Consider the following 18,503-nt stretch of genomic DNA (forward strand, 5'->3'; position numbering starts at 1 on the left):
AACAAAGGGAAAACAAGCAAGTGGTAACTGATATTCATGTTTTAGGAATCATTCCTATGGCACTACATTTGCATGATTTAAAAAAATTGAATTTTTAAATATACGTAGTACTGTACTAATACTGTAGTCTATATGTGACACAGTTTATAAAAGGCAATTGTAATAAAAGTACATATATTCTGGAGTAGAATATAAAGCCTTGGTACGTAGTACTTCAGAACGCAGGAAGGTAGAGCGGTTGTCCACCAATCTCACAGTTGGTTCAATCCCCGGCTCCTCCAGTCACACGTCAAAGTGTCCTTGATCAAGACACTAAACTTAGTTGCTCCTGGTGAGTGTTGGCCAGCTGCATAGCAGCTCCCCCACCGGTGTGTGAGTGTGTGTGTGTGTGTGATTGTGAGTGTGAATGGGTGAATAAGAAGCAGTGTAAAGCGCTATATAAGTGCAGACCATTTACCGTTTAACTGTACTCAAATGTACTACTACTTCCACTACTAATAACTATTCTATAACAACCAATCATGAAAGAAGTAATATTTTAGCAGCATCTATGAATAAAAAAAATAAATATATAAGCACGTAACCTAAAGCACCTACTCTGCTACATGCACATTTGAATGTTTGGTATGTTTCGCAGCGTAAGATCTGCTGAGCTGAACTCATCATTATAAAGATGACTGACATTACCCCCCCCCCCCCCCCCCCCCCACCTCCCCCTGGTGTGACCCCTCCCCCCTACCGACCCCTCCCGTTGGGATTTATGAGAGCGGGCTGTAGCCTTTCGTTAGCTCAGGCGTGTTAGTGCAGCGACATTAGCAGGCAAACGTCCTCGACATTTCTAACATGATGCTCCGTCTTTTAATTTTCTTAACCATTTCAGCCCAGCGCGTTTAAGCCTGAGAGGATGGTGTAATGGACGACGTGTCGGTTAGAGAGCAACTTTTCCACAACCGTGTCCGGGAGACCATAGTAAGTAGTAACGTTACTGTTGGGTTAACAATAACAATACAAGCAGCCACCTGATTTACCGTTTACTAACGTCACGTTTTAGCCTCGTTATTTAACGTCGAACGTTTGTTACACTTGTCTTTTTTGCCGTTTTTTTCACAACTGCAAGTTGTGAAATTCTCATTTTGTCAACGTTGCCCAGAAGTCGCAAGTAAGGGCACTGATGAGACAGTTTGGTTATCATTGCGTGAAAGTCTGATCCGTTTAGTGACTTATTGTCCAGACGCTGATCCACAGATGTCCACGGATGCTGCTGGTCCCTGGACAGTGCTGTGGCACAGGGACGTCCTGTGGCCTCTGGGGCTCTTCGTTTGTGTTTGCAACCACTTGGACTTAATAATGACCTTCCTTCATTTGTATGCCTTGGTTTGGATCACCCCGTTGTTAACGATGCTTTACCACGGCTGCTCCTGACAGTGACAGTCCCTGTTGAACTTCAGACTTGCCACAAAGATTAGTTATGTGACAGCAAGGCGCTGATCTTTAGCCCCTAAAAATTGTATTATCAGATGTCACAGGCAGTTCATTTCCTGAGATTAGAGATATTGCTGATCCTATGAGCATTAATCCTATGAACTAGGGGCAGTGTCAAAATCTTTGCTGCTGATTTAAGAAAGATTTTTTGGCTTATCAGTTGTTCACTGGTTGCTCAACTTCAAATAGATTTAGAGAACCTTTTTCAAAGTGCTGCAAGAGATGAGCAAAAACTGTACAGCTTTACATTGTCCCAGCTAGTGAATGCACATTGGTTAAATTAAATTATACATACATTTTCTCTCCTAGGGAGAATGAATCGGCAATGGAAAATAATAAAATGTAGAGTTGAGCTAGCAAAGCAGTTGACCTTTGGGATCAGATCTTCTCATGTTTTAGCAGAAAAGAAGTAAGTTTAATAATACCTAATATATTTAGATGCCCACGATCTTGTGCTTGAATATTGTAATGGGCATTTAATGTGTCTGAGCTAACGTTAATAGTCCTAGAATACTTTTTCTCCTATGACAAGTAAAACTGTCTCCCGTGAAAAGGTCTGTTTGTAAAAATGTTTTTTTTTGTTTTGTTTTTTTTTAATCCAGTTGTTTGGCTCCACAAATCAAATAGTTTAAGAAATGTTAAGTTTTTACTGACACATCAGTAACTTGACTAAAAAAAACTTTTTGTAGTCTTTAGAAAGTCATGTGAATAATGCTTTGTTTTTTAAACTAATGAACTTAAATTTACATAAGAGACAAAAGATGTGCACGTTATTCTAATACCTTTGTGTGGCAATTGTCCCTTTCACACAATGATCTAATGCTGTTAGTTAAAAGCTCCTTCTTAGGCCACTGTCTGCCCTCCAGTCATCAGCTTATCACATCTTCTAAGTGCTGTCTCTGGCTGGTTAGCTGCCCATGCATCTGTGATTATTGGATTCAGGGCAACCTTAGCATGATCATCAAATTTTTAAATGATGGGTATGTGGTAGCATTGTAAACACCAGTTTTACTGTAGTATAACACATTGCAAGATCAAATGATTAGAGCGAGTGCAGTTAAGACATGACAAAGAGAACACCATGCATCAGCTGTATTTTTGCATAACTTGTGCTAATAAAATAGCTCAGAGCATACAAACCAGATGTTTACTGAAGGAGTGTTTAATGGAGTTACTCTTTGTGCAGTACACATTAAATATGTTGCAATGTGAAAATGGAGAATGGGCTTAAAAATTAAGCACCTTAAACAGTCTAACTGATTTAAATCTATGAGCTCCAGAGTCACAGGATATACATTGCAAAGGTCAAGCCCAGAGGCCAGATGAGTGTGCTCAGAAGAGAGACTTGTTTATATATAATATGATGTTAAAGTAGAGAGTAATGGTACAATTCTGTTCTAGATCTTCAAAGACAATATGTGTTGTGTTGACTTGATACAGCTTTTAGTCAAAAGCCTTGAAACAGTATGATTGGTGCCAGGTTCCTGTATATCAGTCATTCTTTCCACATTAAAAAAAAAAGATAAAACAGATTTTGATATAGTTTCTTTATTGGGGAGGGGAAAAAAAATCATACATTCGCTAAATGTTCTTTAAATTGACAAAGCAAGCTCATCAAGGGGACGATTTGGCCAGATTTCTGTCTTCACTTGAACTGATAATCTTAGTTAAGGTTATTTACAATGTAATAATTCAATCAGGGAACATTCTACGAGAGACGGGGTAAATGGCAGAACCTTCAACAAAACTCCAAAGGTTGTCATACTTTGTCTGAACGCATTTAGCCGAGTAAGAAGTGCGCCTAAATAACAAACCTGTGAGAGTTTGTTACTCTGCCACTGCCAACATACTACTCCTTTAAATCTTTATAAGAACTAAACGGATGGACAAGATGTGAGAACAATTGAGCCTGCTTGAATCAGCACTAAGATGTTTAGGTTGGTCCTTGAATTTTAAAATGTTCTGAGTGAACACTAAACCCTAGGACTTAATGTTCGACACAAGATGCCCCTTTGCTTAATTTGGTGCCAGCCCTCAGTACTGCCAATCTGGACTTGTCCCCACAAACGTGGCCTAAAAACGTGTTCTGCCCCTCCACCTATTTCTCACGCAAGACCTCTTCGTTGTTCCTCTTTGTTCCTCTTGCCTTTTTGTTTGCAAGCTCCTTTTTAAATTAGGGTGCATTATTGAACAATTTTGCATACAGAGCTGATTAGTTTTTAACGCATAGTGCATTGTTGTTTAATATAGTAAATATGTTAACAATGTGACCATTTCTAACTGCATCATAAACACTGAAACATTAACTTTTGTGTGTAAGACAAAAACACTGCTATGTAACAATGCAATCTTGTTTGGTACGTTTTAAGTGTATTTTGTCTTATTTAAATAATTTGACATTTGCTGTTAATATTTTTGGTCGTATCTGGGGAATTAAACAGTCAAAGTATTAGATTTAGAGCACATTTCTTATATCAGCAGATAAACTGGTATTTGGCCTACAATCATGTCCTGTTGTCTGTTTTTCCTTTTTAAAGTTATCCTCTCTCCTAAAGTGGGTCAGGAGTATATTGCACCTCCTGAACAGTTCACGAGGAGGATACTATACCATATGTTTTATGTCCCAATTTTCGGTTGTAAAATACAACTACTTATGAATTGCAATAATAGAAATGCTCCCTCAGTGTGTATGGTTTTGATGCACATGCCTTCTGTTCAGGGACTTTTTACTGGTCACTGTGTGTTAGACTCTACTGCTCTAACACAACTTTGACAGAAACTTGGTAAATATAAATGATTTGTTCTGGCATGAAGCATGTGCTTAGTCTTCAGCCTTTTAGGAAACAGGTTTCACGCCTGTGTCAATGCCACGCTTTTGTCTCTTCTCTGTTTGTTGTTGTTGTTCTTACTGTTACCTCAGTGACAAATGTCTACATCCTGTTAAAGGGTTCCTACTGAGCTGTTATGCAGAAGTGTTTTCATCAGTATTTGTGGTTTGGCATTACCAGTTAATTTATCTGTCAATGCATTACTTTACTGTAGTAGTCTGTACAAAGATTTTTGGTTCTTTATTGGATGAATCCTGAGGATGTCAAAGAAGAGTGCATGAAGCCTATCATTGGACACAGCTATAGTCTAGGGATGTCCCGATATCACTTTTTCCAAGGTTCCCAAGTACTTACATTTGAATACTCACCAATATCATGAACTAATGCAAGTACTAAACTCTTTTGCTTCTAGTATAAGTTGCTGGACAGTCAAATCTCCATCTATCCTTTGCAGTTAAGCAAATTCAGCAAGAACATAAATTCCTGTGCATTCCTATAGCAGGGACCAGTGTTTAATAAACACAGCAGCTTTTGTTGAAACAAAAAGCACAGATTTAGGGTGAGCTCCTGGATGGAGAAGCATGAACAACATAAACTGTAGAGGCCACAGTGGAATATGCAGGTAAAATAACTTGACAATGAACTTTAAGTTGTTGTTACTATATTTAAACCTTGTTGTTGCTGGTGTTTGGTGCAAATTTTAAACATGCTATCGGACGCAGTATCGGGAGTTTTACGAGTACAATTACACAAAGGCAGCATCTGGCTCCACTAGTATCAGCATTTGGCATTTTTTTAATTTGTATTAAAGTAAGTATTCTTTATGTTTTGTACAATGGCCATTGAAGTGATTTACCTCAATCTTTGGGTTGAGATGTTGACATATCCCAAACAACAGATTGCTCAGTGAATATACTTTATTTAGCCTGCATTTTTGGGTGGATTTAATGTAAGGTCAGATGATCTTTACAGGCAGAATATGGGCTGTGTGTCACTGGCATTGACCCCTTTGTCTTTTACTCCCTCTAATCCATTCTAGTTTATCACTGTTATCCATTTCACTCTTTGTTGGAATACAGTGGTAATCTTCAGACTCCATCTGTCACTTAGACCTGGCAATTACAGAATATAGCCTGTCAGGTCCTTTTTGTGCTGTTTATCACCACCAAAAAAAAAACCCTGAATATTCATGGAGGAATCTGTTGTAGGTGTGACGATATGTTTGCCATCTTTTCTCCACTCTGTGCCTTGTCTTTCTTTTCAGGTGTTTTGAGTGTCTGTGCTGCATATCCACCCCCACGTTTTACCAGAATATTCATAAGAGAAATGAGCCAACCTAAATAAGGGTGTTGCTCATCAGTAAGGAAAGAAAATGACAGTTTACAAGACTGCTTTTCTTTGAGACGGGCTGCTTGAACAAATACTACAACCTCTGTTTTATTCTCAAACTGTGAAAAACAAAAATGACAAATACAATTTTCTGCATTTCTTTCCTACAGATCTGTGTGCTCCTGTTTACATGCCTGTACATAGTGTCCTACCTAATACTTACCCACTTCAAGAAGACTGCAGAGTTTGTGACAGGTGAGTCACTCCCTTTCTGGATTTTTAATAAATGCATCACATAAACACCGCTCCATGACAAATGTTCCTAATGAAGGTTTATGGAAAACTGCCAGGATGGGAGCTGATGAAAGTCAGGAACTGATTACATTGTTGTTTTGGAATTTTTTACCAACAGTGTTTAGGCTTAAGGAAGCACATGTGGGGTTTGGAAACTATTTAGTGAATTCTGTTTTTAATAAATGGTCGTGTATTAATAGTTGGTAAGGAATCTTGCAGTTTTGTTTTTTTTTTTGTTTGTTTTTTTTTACTTAAAGATTCATCTGAACACTTGGAGCCTCTCATAAGCAATAATAAATCTTGCCTGTTTTACAAATCTAACACTTTAAATCCAATCCTCTGGAACTGTCCAGAGGATTGGGGAGGGGCAGTAAAGAATGCTGCCAGAAAATAAACAAGCTGTAGCTTAAACCCCCACTCTTTGGACAAAAACGTCTAAAAGCAGCTCTTTTCAGTGATAATATTTAGTAGCTTTTTATTCTTGTGGTGGTGACACTGTACAACACAACAATGTTTGTAGCTCACAAATGTTTGCATTTATTTAGTATACCTCATACACTTCAATCTACAATATGCTGTCTATTATTAAAACAAAACAAAAGATTGACATTCTGTTGTGCGGCTGAGCTGACGGTTACATAATAAATTCAATAACTTGCCACTACTGCTAGGCTGGGCTGGGTTGGAATCTGGGACAGAGCGGCTCTTTTTTTTTTTTTTTTTTTTTTTTTTTTTGTTAAACCTGCTGCATCTGCAACAGCAGAACACTTGCAGCTAAGTGACAATTGTGCAAAAGATTAACAGCTTTCAGCTTGCCCCTCCAGGCGTTTCCACGGGTTGATTTGCCCTGAGTTTTTATGCCAGATGCCCTTCCTGCCGCAAGCCTCCGATTTTATCTGGGCTCAGGACCAGCACCAAGGTGGCCCTTGGTGGCTGGGCCACACCTGGTAGGGTGGGATTCAAACCCACAGCCTTGTGTAATCCAACCCAATACTCAATCACTGATTACCATGCCCCCACCTAAGTGACAATTGTGCAATACCACTCTAAACAGCTGTTTTTGACTTGGTGCAAACAAGAACTGGTTTGTGCTCCTCAGGCTTTACTTTACTTGACAGCTGTGCCAACGTTTGCCTTACTTGGCTGTGTTTAGCAGTTCCTAAAGTAAAGTTTTAGAGGTCTATAGTATTCTTATAAACCTATAGATGCATAATAGTTTGGACAGTATTCTGACCATACAGTAGTATGGACAGTTTTATATGTATAATTCTGTTTTTTACAAGACACACTGTTTTCCCTGCACAGAATGTTCCTAACCCATTGCTCACTCTTAGGCCAATAAAAAAAGTTAAAACTATTAATCTTTCCCTATATACCGTTTGTTACATAAATCACTTGTATCTATTTTTTATGACAGCATTGATTTTCTGTGTCTCTTGACCTAGAAAAGGTTTTTATAAAGAAGTTGAATATGTTTGTGGCAACCTTTTTTTTTTACATCTTATCCCGTGAGATCAGGGTCACCACACCGAAACTGTCTGCATGTTGATTTATGTTGACTCTGCTTGCTTCTCTACTTCCAGGTGATGTTGAAGATGCCACTGTCAACAAAATTGCGTAAGTCAAAACCTCTAATGATTAACCGACCATGGCAATCTGTTCTCACTCGCGTTGATTAGCCAATGTGAAGAGTTGAGAAGATAGCTTTGTCAGTGTGACATGTGCTGTGGCTTGAGGCCATTTCGCTGTAGATTTATTGCCCTGTCCTGTGTGTTCGTGTTGTTTGGGATGGGGGCACTTCAGCGTCACTCTGCCCTTTGTCCCTACACGCTGGCAGTGTATTACCTTACCCTGAGTCACCCTGCCTCTCACAGAGGCAGTGATTTTGGGTTGAGGCTAAACATACAAACTTGATTTTACTCATCGCCTGTCTTTTTTCCCTTTCCCAGGCTGTGGTTATGTACGTTCACCCTGTCTGTTGCAGTGTGTGCTGTGCTCCTTCTCCCTATCTCAATCCTGTCAAATGAGGTGCTGCTAACCTTCCCACAGAGTTACTACATGCAGTGGCTCAATGGATCTCTTATCCATGGTACAATTATTTTTTTTTTACTAGTTTAAAAACTCCAAAACAACAGTAAACAATGGTATAATCTTTTTATGGAACGTAGATCATGATTGTTTGAAGTTTCGATCAGATTTATGAGGATTGCTGGTATATCAGTGCTAGAGTGACTGTGACCTTGGTGTGTGCATCATGTTTATATGCACAAATGCTGTCTTTCTACAATATTTGGCAGGACTATGCCACGTTCTATTTGTGTGTGTTACTGCTGAAGTGCTTCAGCGTTGTTGGATTTCTTTTGAATATTTGTTCTCTCTCCAATTCTTTTCAGGCGTTTGGAACCTAGTTTTCCTGTTCTCCAATTTATCCCTTGTCTTCCTCATGCCGTTTGCCTACTTCTTTACAGAGTCTGAGGGATTTGCTGGGTCCAAAAAGGTACTAGCTTCAGCATTCCCCTCCAATTGATAACTTGATAGCTCAAAACCATTTATGAAAGACTTCACTGTAAAGTTAAAATATCTGCATTTGAAGCCTTTGAAAACACAGAATTGGTTTTATGTGTAGGGGGTAATGGCACGAGTGTACGAAGCTGTTGTGCTGCTTTTGCTGCTGGCTCTGCTTGTGCTGGGCATTGTGTGGGTGGCTTCGGCCCTCCTGCATGACAACATAGCCAGGAAAAGTCTCTATGGTGAGTCACCTGCATTGTACCTGAAGATCTTTCAGTGACTGGTTTAACAGTTTTAAAGTAGTTTTATACACTCTGCTGCTCTGAATTTCAGATCTATGGGAGTATTACCTTCCCTACCTTTACTCAGGCATCTCTTTGTTTGGAGTGTTGCTGCTGTTGTGTAAGTATGTATCAATAGCAGTAAAATGAGCAGGTTAAAAACTGTAGTGTCTAATATTTGCATCTGTGGTTCCCTCCTTAGTGTGCACTCCCTTTGGGTTATCCCGCATGTTTAGTGTAACTGGCAGCCTACTGGTCAAGCCTCGGGTGAGTAACAAGCCCACCTCCCACAATCATAAAAATCATCTTTGAAATTCTTATGCACAGTGGTCCTTTTAGTAAAATACTAACATATGTTGTGAGGTGTCTAGAATCTATAACACATATTTATCAGGTTTATCATGTATGTTCAATGTTTACATTGAAGAAGTAACCAAATACGTTTTAAAAAACTGGCAATATTTAAATTAAATATAGTCACTGAGGGTGCAATTGATGGACAATATTCTCAAATTCTATAGTTTCCTGTTTATATAAAATAGTAAAGCATCTTGTAATTAATGCTAAAGCAGAAATACTGTGTATATAGGGCATTCACTTTTTTAATTTAGTTATGTTGCAGCCTCATACTACAATTGTTTAAATTCAATTTTTTCTCATTAATTTGCACTAATTACCCCATAATGACCAATTGAAAACAGAATTTCAGAAATGTCTCCATTAGTTTCAAATAAAAAAGTTTGGCACAACCAGGACTGTTCCAAGAGCTGGTGGCCCACCAAACTGAGAAATTAGGGAAGAAGGGCCTTAGTAAGAGAAGTGAGCAAAAACCAGATGGTCACTCTGAGTTCCAGAGATCCTGTGTGGAGATGGAACAAAGGTGGAACAAAGTTCCAGAAGGACATCATCCGACTGAGCTTTATGGCAGAGTGGCTAGACAGCCTCCCCTCAGTGCAAAACACAGGAAAGTCCACTTAGTGTTTGCAGAAACGCAGACTGTGACGAATCACATTCTCTGGTCTAATGAAACAAAGATTGAGCTGTTTGGCCTCAGTTCTAAACGTTACGTCTGAAGGAAACCTGACACTGCTCATCACCTGCCCAATACCATCCCAGCCACGGTGGAGGCAGCATCATGCTGTGTTTTCCAGCAGCTGGGACTTGGAGACTGGTCAGGGTTGAGGAATAGCTGAATAAAGTAAAGTACAGAGATATCCTCAAAAACACCTGTTCCGTAGCACTCATAGTGGGCTGAAGGTTCAACCTCCAACATGACAAGCCAATACAAGACAACATAATCCAAGACGACACAGGAGTGGCTTGTAAACACCTCTGTGAATGTCCTAGAGTGCCTCACCCAGAGTCCTGACTTTAAAAACCCTATTGAACATATTTGGAGAGACCTGAAAATAGCTGTCCACCTTTGGTCTCCATCCAACCTGACTGAGCTTGAGAGGATTTAAAAAGAAGAATGGCAGAAAATCTCCCAATCCCAGCTTGTTGCATCATACCCATAAAGACTCAAGTCTGCAATTGCTGCCAAGGGTGCTTCAACAAAGTACTGAGTAAAGGGTCTGATTTACTTATGTACAGTTTTTTTGTTTAATACATTTACAGACATTGCTAAAATTGAGGGGAAAAAATAATTCTACCAACTATAGTGTCAGGCTGCAACAGGCTACAACCAAATTTAAAAGTGAAGGGGGTCTGAATACTTCCTGAATGCTCTGTACACTGGAGATATGGTGCAGATACTTTAGTGCAGCATGCTTACATGCTAAACACTAAGAATGAACTACATCTGAATATGTTATAAATGTCATTGGTTCTGCAAATATGTAGTCATACCAATGCATCGAACAATGTCAAATTTTGATATGGTGATGGTCGGGTTAAGAAGTCAGTTACTAAAGTTCATCCGAAGCAGACAAAATAAAACATTGTGTAGTACTTCCAGTGGTGGATGAAGTATTCATAACTAACTAATAGTAATAGACATAAATAATGATTCTGCATGTTTTAGCTATGATCTGATGCTTTTTGTTTTTTATTTTTTATTTCTACTACTCCTGAAAGACATGTCTGTAACATCACATAGTGACCGTAACAGTCTTAACTAGCAGTTCTGTAATTTCAGAAATAAAACACTGATATGTATTATGTATTATGATTATTATGTATTATTATGTATTATGATTATTATGTATTGGAGCAAAAAGTACAGATATTAGCTATAATTGAATCTACTTAAGTTCAGCAAAAATGCACTTAAGTACAGTAATGAAGTGCTTGTATTTTGTTACTTTCTACCACTGAGTACTTGATAACAATCCACCTATTCATGGTCACAATTTCACCCTAATAGTAGCTGCCAACGAAATCTCAAGAATCACCAAAATCAGTAGGACTTATCCTCTGGGTCCAAAGTTTTACTTTATCAAATAGTTGTTTATTAATGTTGTAGAAATGTATAGTAGTAGTTATAGGAAAACTTTAGACTGACATTATCATCTCCAGAGCCACTACCACAGCTGAAATCAACCGTTTTACTTTTTTATTTTATTTTTTTAATTGAACCTAATTTCCTAACTGTTAAATTTCTCCTACTCTCTTCAGCTATTGGAAGATTTAGAAGATACACTGAGCTGCACCACATTTGAGGAAGACTCTCTTTCCAGAAAAATAAATTGTAAGGGTGCTGGGTCGCCATCAACAGTGCTTTTTTTGTTTTTCTGATTGTTCAATTTAAAGCCTTCTGATTGACTTCTTGTTGTGTGGTATTGTCTGAAGTTGACAGTACATCATGCTGGGTGAAGCTGAACATGGAGGCACTGAAAAAAGAGTACCAGACAGTCCAGAGCAAGCGCCTTGCCCTCGGTAAGACTTATTTACAAGATGATCTCTGCTGGGTTGTTTGCTGTACATTGTAGAGTCATCAGTTGCTATAAACTCTTTTTTGCTTTTCCCCTTTTTGTTTTTCCAAAGAAATGCGCAGAAAAGCGTCCCCATGGCAGAGAAACCTGGGATATCCACTGGCCATGCTTGTGCTCCTTGCACTGACGGTACATGATTATTCATCAATAAAATGACTACATCCTATTTTAACTTTTACCTATAAACATGGATAATTGTTTGTGTTGATTAATTGCTGTTAATGTCTTTACAGGTAATGTGCGTACTAATGGTCTGTTTCAATGTGTTGGAGTTGCTCCTAGATGAGACTGCTATGCCCAGAGGAATGGAGGTGAGATAATGATTTGTAAACCTTCCATTCTTCAGTTGGTTATTGTTTGGATTTTATGGACTAGAAGTCAGATTGCATTTGCTATTTTCTTCTTGTTCCTGTCCCTCATTTCGTTGCACATGTGCTCATTACTATGACATTGTACACCCCTCCACCCAGACTATTGGCAGCAGTAACGAGCACATGTGCACCAGAATGAGCGGACAAAGATTCTGCCTTCCACTTGTACAAGAGTAAAGACTTTTAGAGTTGGTTTGTTTGCCTACACTTGTTTGAGTCAAGTGCAAAACCAGTTACTGATCATTTCTTAACATGATGGATCCAAGAGTCTCCTATGTACTTTGGAGACTTCTTCTGTGTGGAGTTTGCATGTTTTCTATGTGCTTGTGTGGTTTTCCTCCCTGTGTATATGTTGGCCCTGTTGTCCAGCGTGTACCCTGCCTCTTGCCCAATGACAGCCCCCCAGGTATGTTGGGGTATGCCCAAACAAAAATAATTGGTTCAAATATTTTTGTTTGGGCATACCCCGGAGATTTTTTGTTAACTGAAATCTCTAAATTAGAATTTATCTCTGCAGGAAAACAAATAATAATAGGATTAATAGTTAAAAGATTAGGGGCGGCTGAAGCTCAGTTGCTAAGGCAGTCGTCCATGAAACCTGGGTCAGTGGTTCGATGCCGTCTATATGTTAAAGTGTCTGGACACTAAACCCCTAACAGTTAGGGTTGCATCAGGAAGGGCATCCGGTGTAAAAACTCAAATCAACATGCGGACAATGATCCACTGTGGCGACCCTAAACTCAGAGGATAAGCTTAAAAGTCAAAAAAAAAAAGATTAGCAATAATTCAATGAATTTTATTTATTTGTTTTGTGTGTGTTTTTTGTTTTTTAGGACCCACACCTTGGGATGGCCTCATTCTCAATGTTTGGCTCACTAGGCGCTGCCACTCAAGTTGTTCTTATTCTGTATCCTTTCATCGTGTGTGGGCGTGCGCGCGCGCGCGCAATAATCTATTTTTGTCAATTTGACTCTGGCTCAGCCATTATAGCATTTCATTTGTATATGGCCAGTGTGTGTAATGTTGAGTCAGTTTGTCTTAAACATGTAATTTACCTAAAAGGGAACATTATTCTTTCAGTTTTTTCCTTAAAATGAACTTCAGTTATCTAATGGTATCATCAGTGGTGGGTTTCTACAGTTCTCCACTGTTCACAGGCCTCCTGCCTCGTGCACAAGACACCAATCTCACCGAGGTATAGCTTCTATATATACCGGATCTCACATTGAGACACTATGTATAGTTTCACCAGTATCGGCTAAATTTCTGTCCCATTTCAGATAATTGCAAACTGTGTTTCACTGCTTATCCTGAGCTCTGCGCTGCCTGTGTTTTCACGCACTCTTGGTAAGTATGTAGTCAAAATTCATGACTTATACCACTTCCATTCTACACATTAATTCTCGTGGAAAACTAACAGCATAAATTAAACGTAAAGCTACAATTTGTAACATTTTTTCGTAGAAATATTCTCCAAAGCTTATCTTATGTGGAGAGGTGGTGTTGAAGCTCCCCCTGTGGCAGCTCATTCAACAGCACTTCTAGTAGTGTGGCGATATTTGCTTCTAAAACGTTTTTAGCAAGGCTCACACTTTTAATCTATCTGATAATTTCACTTGATGCTTAATTAGTAAATGAAGCATTCACATATTGCTATTTTACAAGAACAAAAATGCTGCTCTGATGTAGAGTGTAGCAACTTATAGCCGAGCATAGAGTGGGGGGAAAAAGGAGGGTTAGGGCTAGGACATATTTTTTTGCATCTGTTGCACGTACTAGTTCAAGTAGCATATTATAGCTTTAAGACACTTCAAAATGCTTTCAGTATTCTGTTGACATATGTTATTATCCCACAATGCAATGCTTGGAAAAATTGTGGCGAAACAGTTTAAACAACAAAAAATGTAAATCTTGAAAAATCTCTTGTCTTTTGATAGAAAATGAAAAAGACATTTTGGCAGTTAAAATTCAGAACACACGTACAAATATTATAGAGTAAGGTCCTGGGATAGAACATCTGCAGTAGTTTACAGTTTGTAAAGTCCAGTGTTGCTAAAATTAAGATTTTAGTTGTAGTTTTAAAAATGCCCACTAGAGGACACAGTTTGCCATTAATGCTGTAGCTGCAGTTGAGGCCTGACTTGAACTGACTCACATTTGAATATTTACTTTTTCTTCCCCTGTATTAGGGATAACCCGCTTTGATCTACTGGGAGACTTTGGTCGGTATAACTGGCTTGGAAACTTCTACATCGTATTCCTGTATAACATGCTGTTTGCTGGTCTCACCTCTGCTTCCCTGATCAACACAGTTACCTGGGCAGTTCAGAGAGAGCTCATCCGTGCCTTTGGTCAGTCAACTTGCATTTAGAAATTCTGAATTTGTGCAAGTTAAAAGAAATTGGCATGCATTTGTTTTATTTCGTGCAGAAATTCATTGGACTTGTGTTGCTGTGTAATACATTTTCCTACCTTTGGCCCCATTTCCCTATGGGCTGGTCTCTCTTCCTCAGATAGAAAGAATACAATTATTTCAGGAAAGTGTTAAGGGACAAGAGGAGAGTCAGGTCCCCTTGGGGGCCTTCAGGCACACCGCCCTAGACCCCTCACGGCACACAATCCCTCTAACCCTCTAACCCTACATCCAACACAAACAAGCATTCAGAGCATGGACACGCCAAACACACACATACACACAATCCCTTTCCTTAAAATATAGATAGCATCTCTGCATCATGGCAGTTCTCCTGCACTTTCCCATTGCCTCCCAACTCACTTTTGTTCTGTGATTAGTAGACTTTCATTTTACCTAAATAATTGTTTTTCCTTAGCTTTGCAACTTCTGTGTTCTGCCTTGTGATTGTGCATGATGTTGTAATGTGTTTTCTCTCTGTTTCTTTAGGTCTCCACAGACTTCCTTTAACTGTGTCACGCTCTGCCATCCCTGTCAGACTTCTCCTGGCCAGTGGACTGCCTAAAATCCAGTGATTTTTCATCAATATTGTCTTCCCTCACCTTTAGAAACTGAGCGATGTCAAATGTGTACCTATTGGATTGTAGGCCTTTGCGATTTGCCAGTTGCTACATGGGCTGGTTAACCTTAGTCAAGAGACTGCACAAGGTGAGCAGTGTTTGCACTGTGTCCAGTGGGAGCGCTGTTTGATGCTGTCCTGTGAGCAATGCATCAGGCTCCAGCTATGTGCAGGTATTTACTGCAAGGACAAATTTTAGTAAAAGTGGTTAGCTGGGTCATGGTTATGGCTGGAACAAGGGGAAAACTGATTACAGCCATATTGATATGATTGGACAACAACAGAAATCCCCCCTCCCACCAAACATAATACCTTATGAAAAGAGGATCCACTGGGTACCCGTTGCTCTGTTGACACATGTGGAATTGTTTTGAAATTTAACGTTTTAGCTGTGACATAATTTCCTCTTCCTGCTTCAGCTTGAATGAGTGCTCTCGGTTTTCTTCCCCATGCTTTCATCTCTTAAGTTGTAACACTATTTTAAAATTGTGAATCTTACTCCTATTTGATTTAGATGAATTTATTGGGAGCAAATGGGACACTGGATCCACAGGTTACGCAGGGAATATGAGGGACAGCAATAGCATTTTCTGTAGGTGTTATTTTTTGTGTGTGTGTTTGTAAGCAGGGTTTAAACCTTTTCTAGATGACCGTAAGCTTAAGGAGTCTGAGGACAAAACAAAAACACTGAGGAAATGTTTTACTTTGTTTTATGCAAGACTATGGAATGTCATGTGACACTCATTTGGAGTACCTTCTGCCTTAGACCAAACTGTGATATGTGAAGAATTCCTGTGGCGAAGTGCAATATTTTATAAGTACAGACACACTTTACCAAAAGTATATTGTAAATTTTGTTTATGCTTTCTATTTGTGTGCAGCTGTTTGTGTATGAGAAACAGACAGAGAGAGAGATACATGTGTATAATTTTGTGACAAGTGACATCATTCCATGCAGTCCTTTCAGTGTCAGTCAATTCTGATGTAATCCATTCAATCTCAACATCTGCAACATCTTTAATGTGTAATTCTGTCAGTTTGCCTGCTGTATCAGCAGGTTGACAGCTATTTCTTTAACCAGCAGGAGGCAGTGTTTCTCAGACCAAATATTAACCTGTTGCGTGAGGTTATCTCACCAGGAGTGTATTATATAAGGAACATGCTGAGATTTACTCCTTTTAACTTTTTTGTGGGAGTTTTATTTTTGGGAAAACATAGTTTATAATGTTTTTACCAATATTTATGGGCATTTTGGGATCTATACTTTACACAAATTGTTACTGCTGGGATTTTTAACAGTGGTTAAAATGATTTAGTGTGATACGGTTGAAACAAAAGTCTTTAGAGTTTTTCTCAAAGATGACGTGTATACTGTTTACTTTAAAAATGCTCATCTTTTAAATCTGAAATATCTGTTTCAGATTTTTAAGTGAATTTTTAAGTCAATGTTTCATGAGCAGAAGCAATAAAAATGTCTTTGTTTTTAACTTTTTCCTTTGAAACACATCAAGGTGACTCTTATTGTAAATTATTTCTTTGAAGCCATTAAATGTTGGGTACATTTTTAAAATGTAACAACATTTTGATGGGGCCTGTGGTGGGTGTGTGTGACTGGAGAGGGCGGGTGTCCTTCATATCCATCCACCCTTTTTGTTGCACTTCTTTAATCAGCAGCAGAAGAAAGCCATATTTTGGCCTGTCTGTCAGCAGTGTCCGGCCACGACGCCACTACAGCCATAGCCCACGCTTTCCCCACTTCGATGCAAGTGCCAGATAAAAACGTTGCAAATCAGGAGGAGAAGCAACATTAGTCACATTCACAGTTTCTCCTCACCACCACCCACCTCCTCTCTTATGTGCTTTTTCCTTGCCTATTGTTCATTTTCTCATTTAATTTTTCTGAAGTCAGTTCAAGAAAACCCCAGCGTTGATTAATTTCTCCTTCTTGATTTTTGTTTGCATTTCTTGTTTTGTTTTGTTGGATGTTTTAATTGAGCTTATTTAGTTTAGGTTTTGTTTTGCACTGTGCATCCTTTGCAAAAAGGAAATGAACTCCAAACTTGCCGTAACCTTACACATCTGGAGACTGGTTACTCTCTTAGGAAGTGACACGTAAGCCACATATAAAGCCTGTGTGCACGAGGATCGTACATTATCAGCACGTCTCAAAAGGAAAAGGGTTTCTCAGTGTGATTGTTTGAACAAACCCAGACTGATGCTGTCAGCTAAGGTTAAGTGACAGGAGAAAAATATTTAATCAATTTTCCAACTTTCCAACAGATAAAACCCAATATTCAGCTCAATGTATCACTTTTAACTATAGATTGTATTAGAGAAACACAAAGATGGCATCTCTCAAAGTATAGTGTGATCAAAGTGTACCAGTGGTGCCTTTTGGGTATTGGACTGGTTGTTGGGCATATCAGGGACGAGGCGGGAGATGGGCAGCTTGTAATGGGATGAGATAGGCTATCTTTATTGTCAAAACATAAGAATGATGGGGGGGAAAAGACTCAGATTAGCTTTCCTGAGAGTCGGCTGTTTGAAGTTCATGCCAAATGCATTAGGGGCTGCCATTCCCTCGTTAGTACGCTTTCAAATACAGGACCACTCACAGGAAAAGGCGAGACCTAGTAGCTAATCAACTGATAATGGGTCACACTGTCGGTTCGCCGTAGCTGCCCGCCACCCTGCATGCACACTCATGGCACACTTGCTTCACACACTTGGCTACCACAGGCCTTTGTTTCATAGAGTTGTACGGAATAAGAGGTGAGACATAGATTTCTGAAAACAAACCTTTAACAGCACAACTTAACACAAAGAGATCTTTAAACACACAGTATGTAATCTATACCTTGTGAAGGATCTTTCATCACACAAGGTATAGCATCGTTGCTGACCTTTGACCTGCTTGTCTTGGGCCAGGAAGTTCCACCCATCTCAGTCTATTGTCCACTTCAGTGCAGCATCGCCTCAGCTCATTGCTGCTCCTTTTTAAATCAAGGTTTAGACCTGGACTCAGCTTATTTGTATACACTTGAACCAGTACACCTGAAATAAACGCACAGTGATAGATGGATCATTTAAGGTGAAGCATGTATCTTCTAACATAAAGTCAAAATACATAAGCCAAGAATCATCCAGTGTGTGCAGCCATAACAGAATCCACCACCCTGCCTCTTCCTGCGCTGATAACACAGTGAGAGACAGTGGTGTGCAGAGAGAAAGGACGAGTGTGTGTGTGCATGTTTGGGAGAGGAGAGGGAGGTGGTAAGGTGTCAGTTCCTTGACTTTCCTTTCCCCCCAACCTCTGCAATGGCCTCTATCTGAGGAAGCGGATCCTGTAGAGTGTCTATTCAGCTCCAGGAGACAAGAGAAACACTTGAGACATCAACACTACCATTGTTTTAGAAATTTCTCTTTTAGAACAAATATAAAAAAG

The 18,503-nt window shown here is 39.3% G+C and overlaps 1 protein-coding gene across 1 annotated transcript; it reads left to right on the forward strand.

Annotated features, from left to right (window-relative positions):
• The first annotated feature begins 766 nt into the window (after positions 1-766).
• On the forward strand, positions 767-16,564 carry lmbr1l (limb development membrane protein 1-like). Its single transcript, XM_067527499.1, has 17 exons — positions 767-969; positions 5,810-5,894; positions 7,517-7,550; positions 7,883-8,022; positions 8,327-8,430; positions 8,560-8,683; positions 8,775-8,843; positions 8,925-8,989; positions 11,339-11,411; positions 11,513-11,599; positions 11,708-11,784; positions 11,889-11,966; positions 12,860-12,933; positions 13,131-13,221; positions 13,307-13,373; positions 14,216-14,377; positions 14,929-16,564. Exons 1-17 carry the CDS (start codon positions 913-915, stop codon positions 15,012-15,014), a joined length of 1,473 nt encoding a protein of 490 aa, XP_067383600.1. The 5' UTR covers positions 767-912; the 3' UTR covers positions 15,015-16,564.
• The last annotated feature ends 1,939 nt before the right edge of the window (positions 16,565-18,503 follow it).

The sequence above is a fragment of the Channa argus genome, chromosome 13 (genome assembly GCF_033026475.1).
Source record: "Channa argus isolate prfri chromosome 13, Channa argus male v1.0, whole genome shotgun sequence".
Taxonomy (NCBI): domain Eukaryota; kingdom Metazoa; phylum Chordata; class Actinopteri; order Anabantiformes; family Channidae; genus Channa; species Channa argus.

What these genes read in the sequence shown, in the direction of transcription:
- lmbr1l (XM_067527499.1), top strand. Translation starts at nt 913, where the DNA reads ATGGACGACGTGTCGGTTAGAGAGCAACTTTTCCACAACCGTGTCCGG. An exon ending in ACTCAAGTTGTTCTTATTCT is followed by an intron (nt 12,934 to 13,130) that starts GTATCCTTTCAT and finishes AATGAACTTCAG; the next exon opens with TTATCTAATGGTATCATCAG. An exon ending in AGAGCTCATCCGTGCCTTTG is followed by an intron (nt 14,378 to 14,928) that starts GTCAGTCAACTT and finishes CTGTTTCTTTAG; the next exon opens with GTCTCCACAGACTTCCTTTA.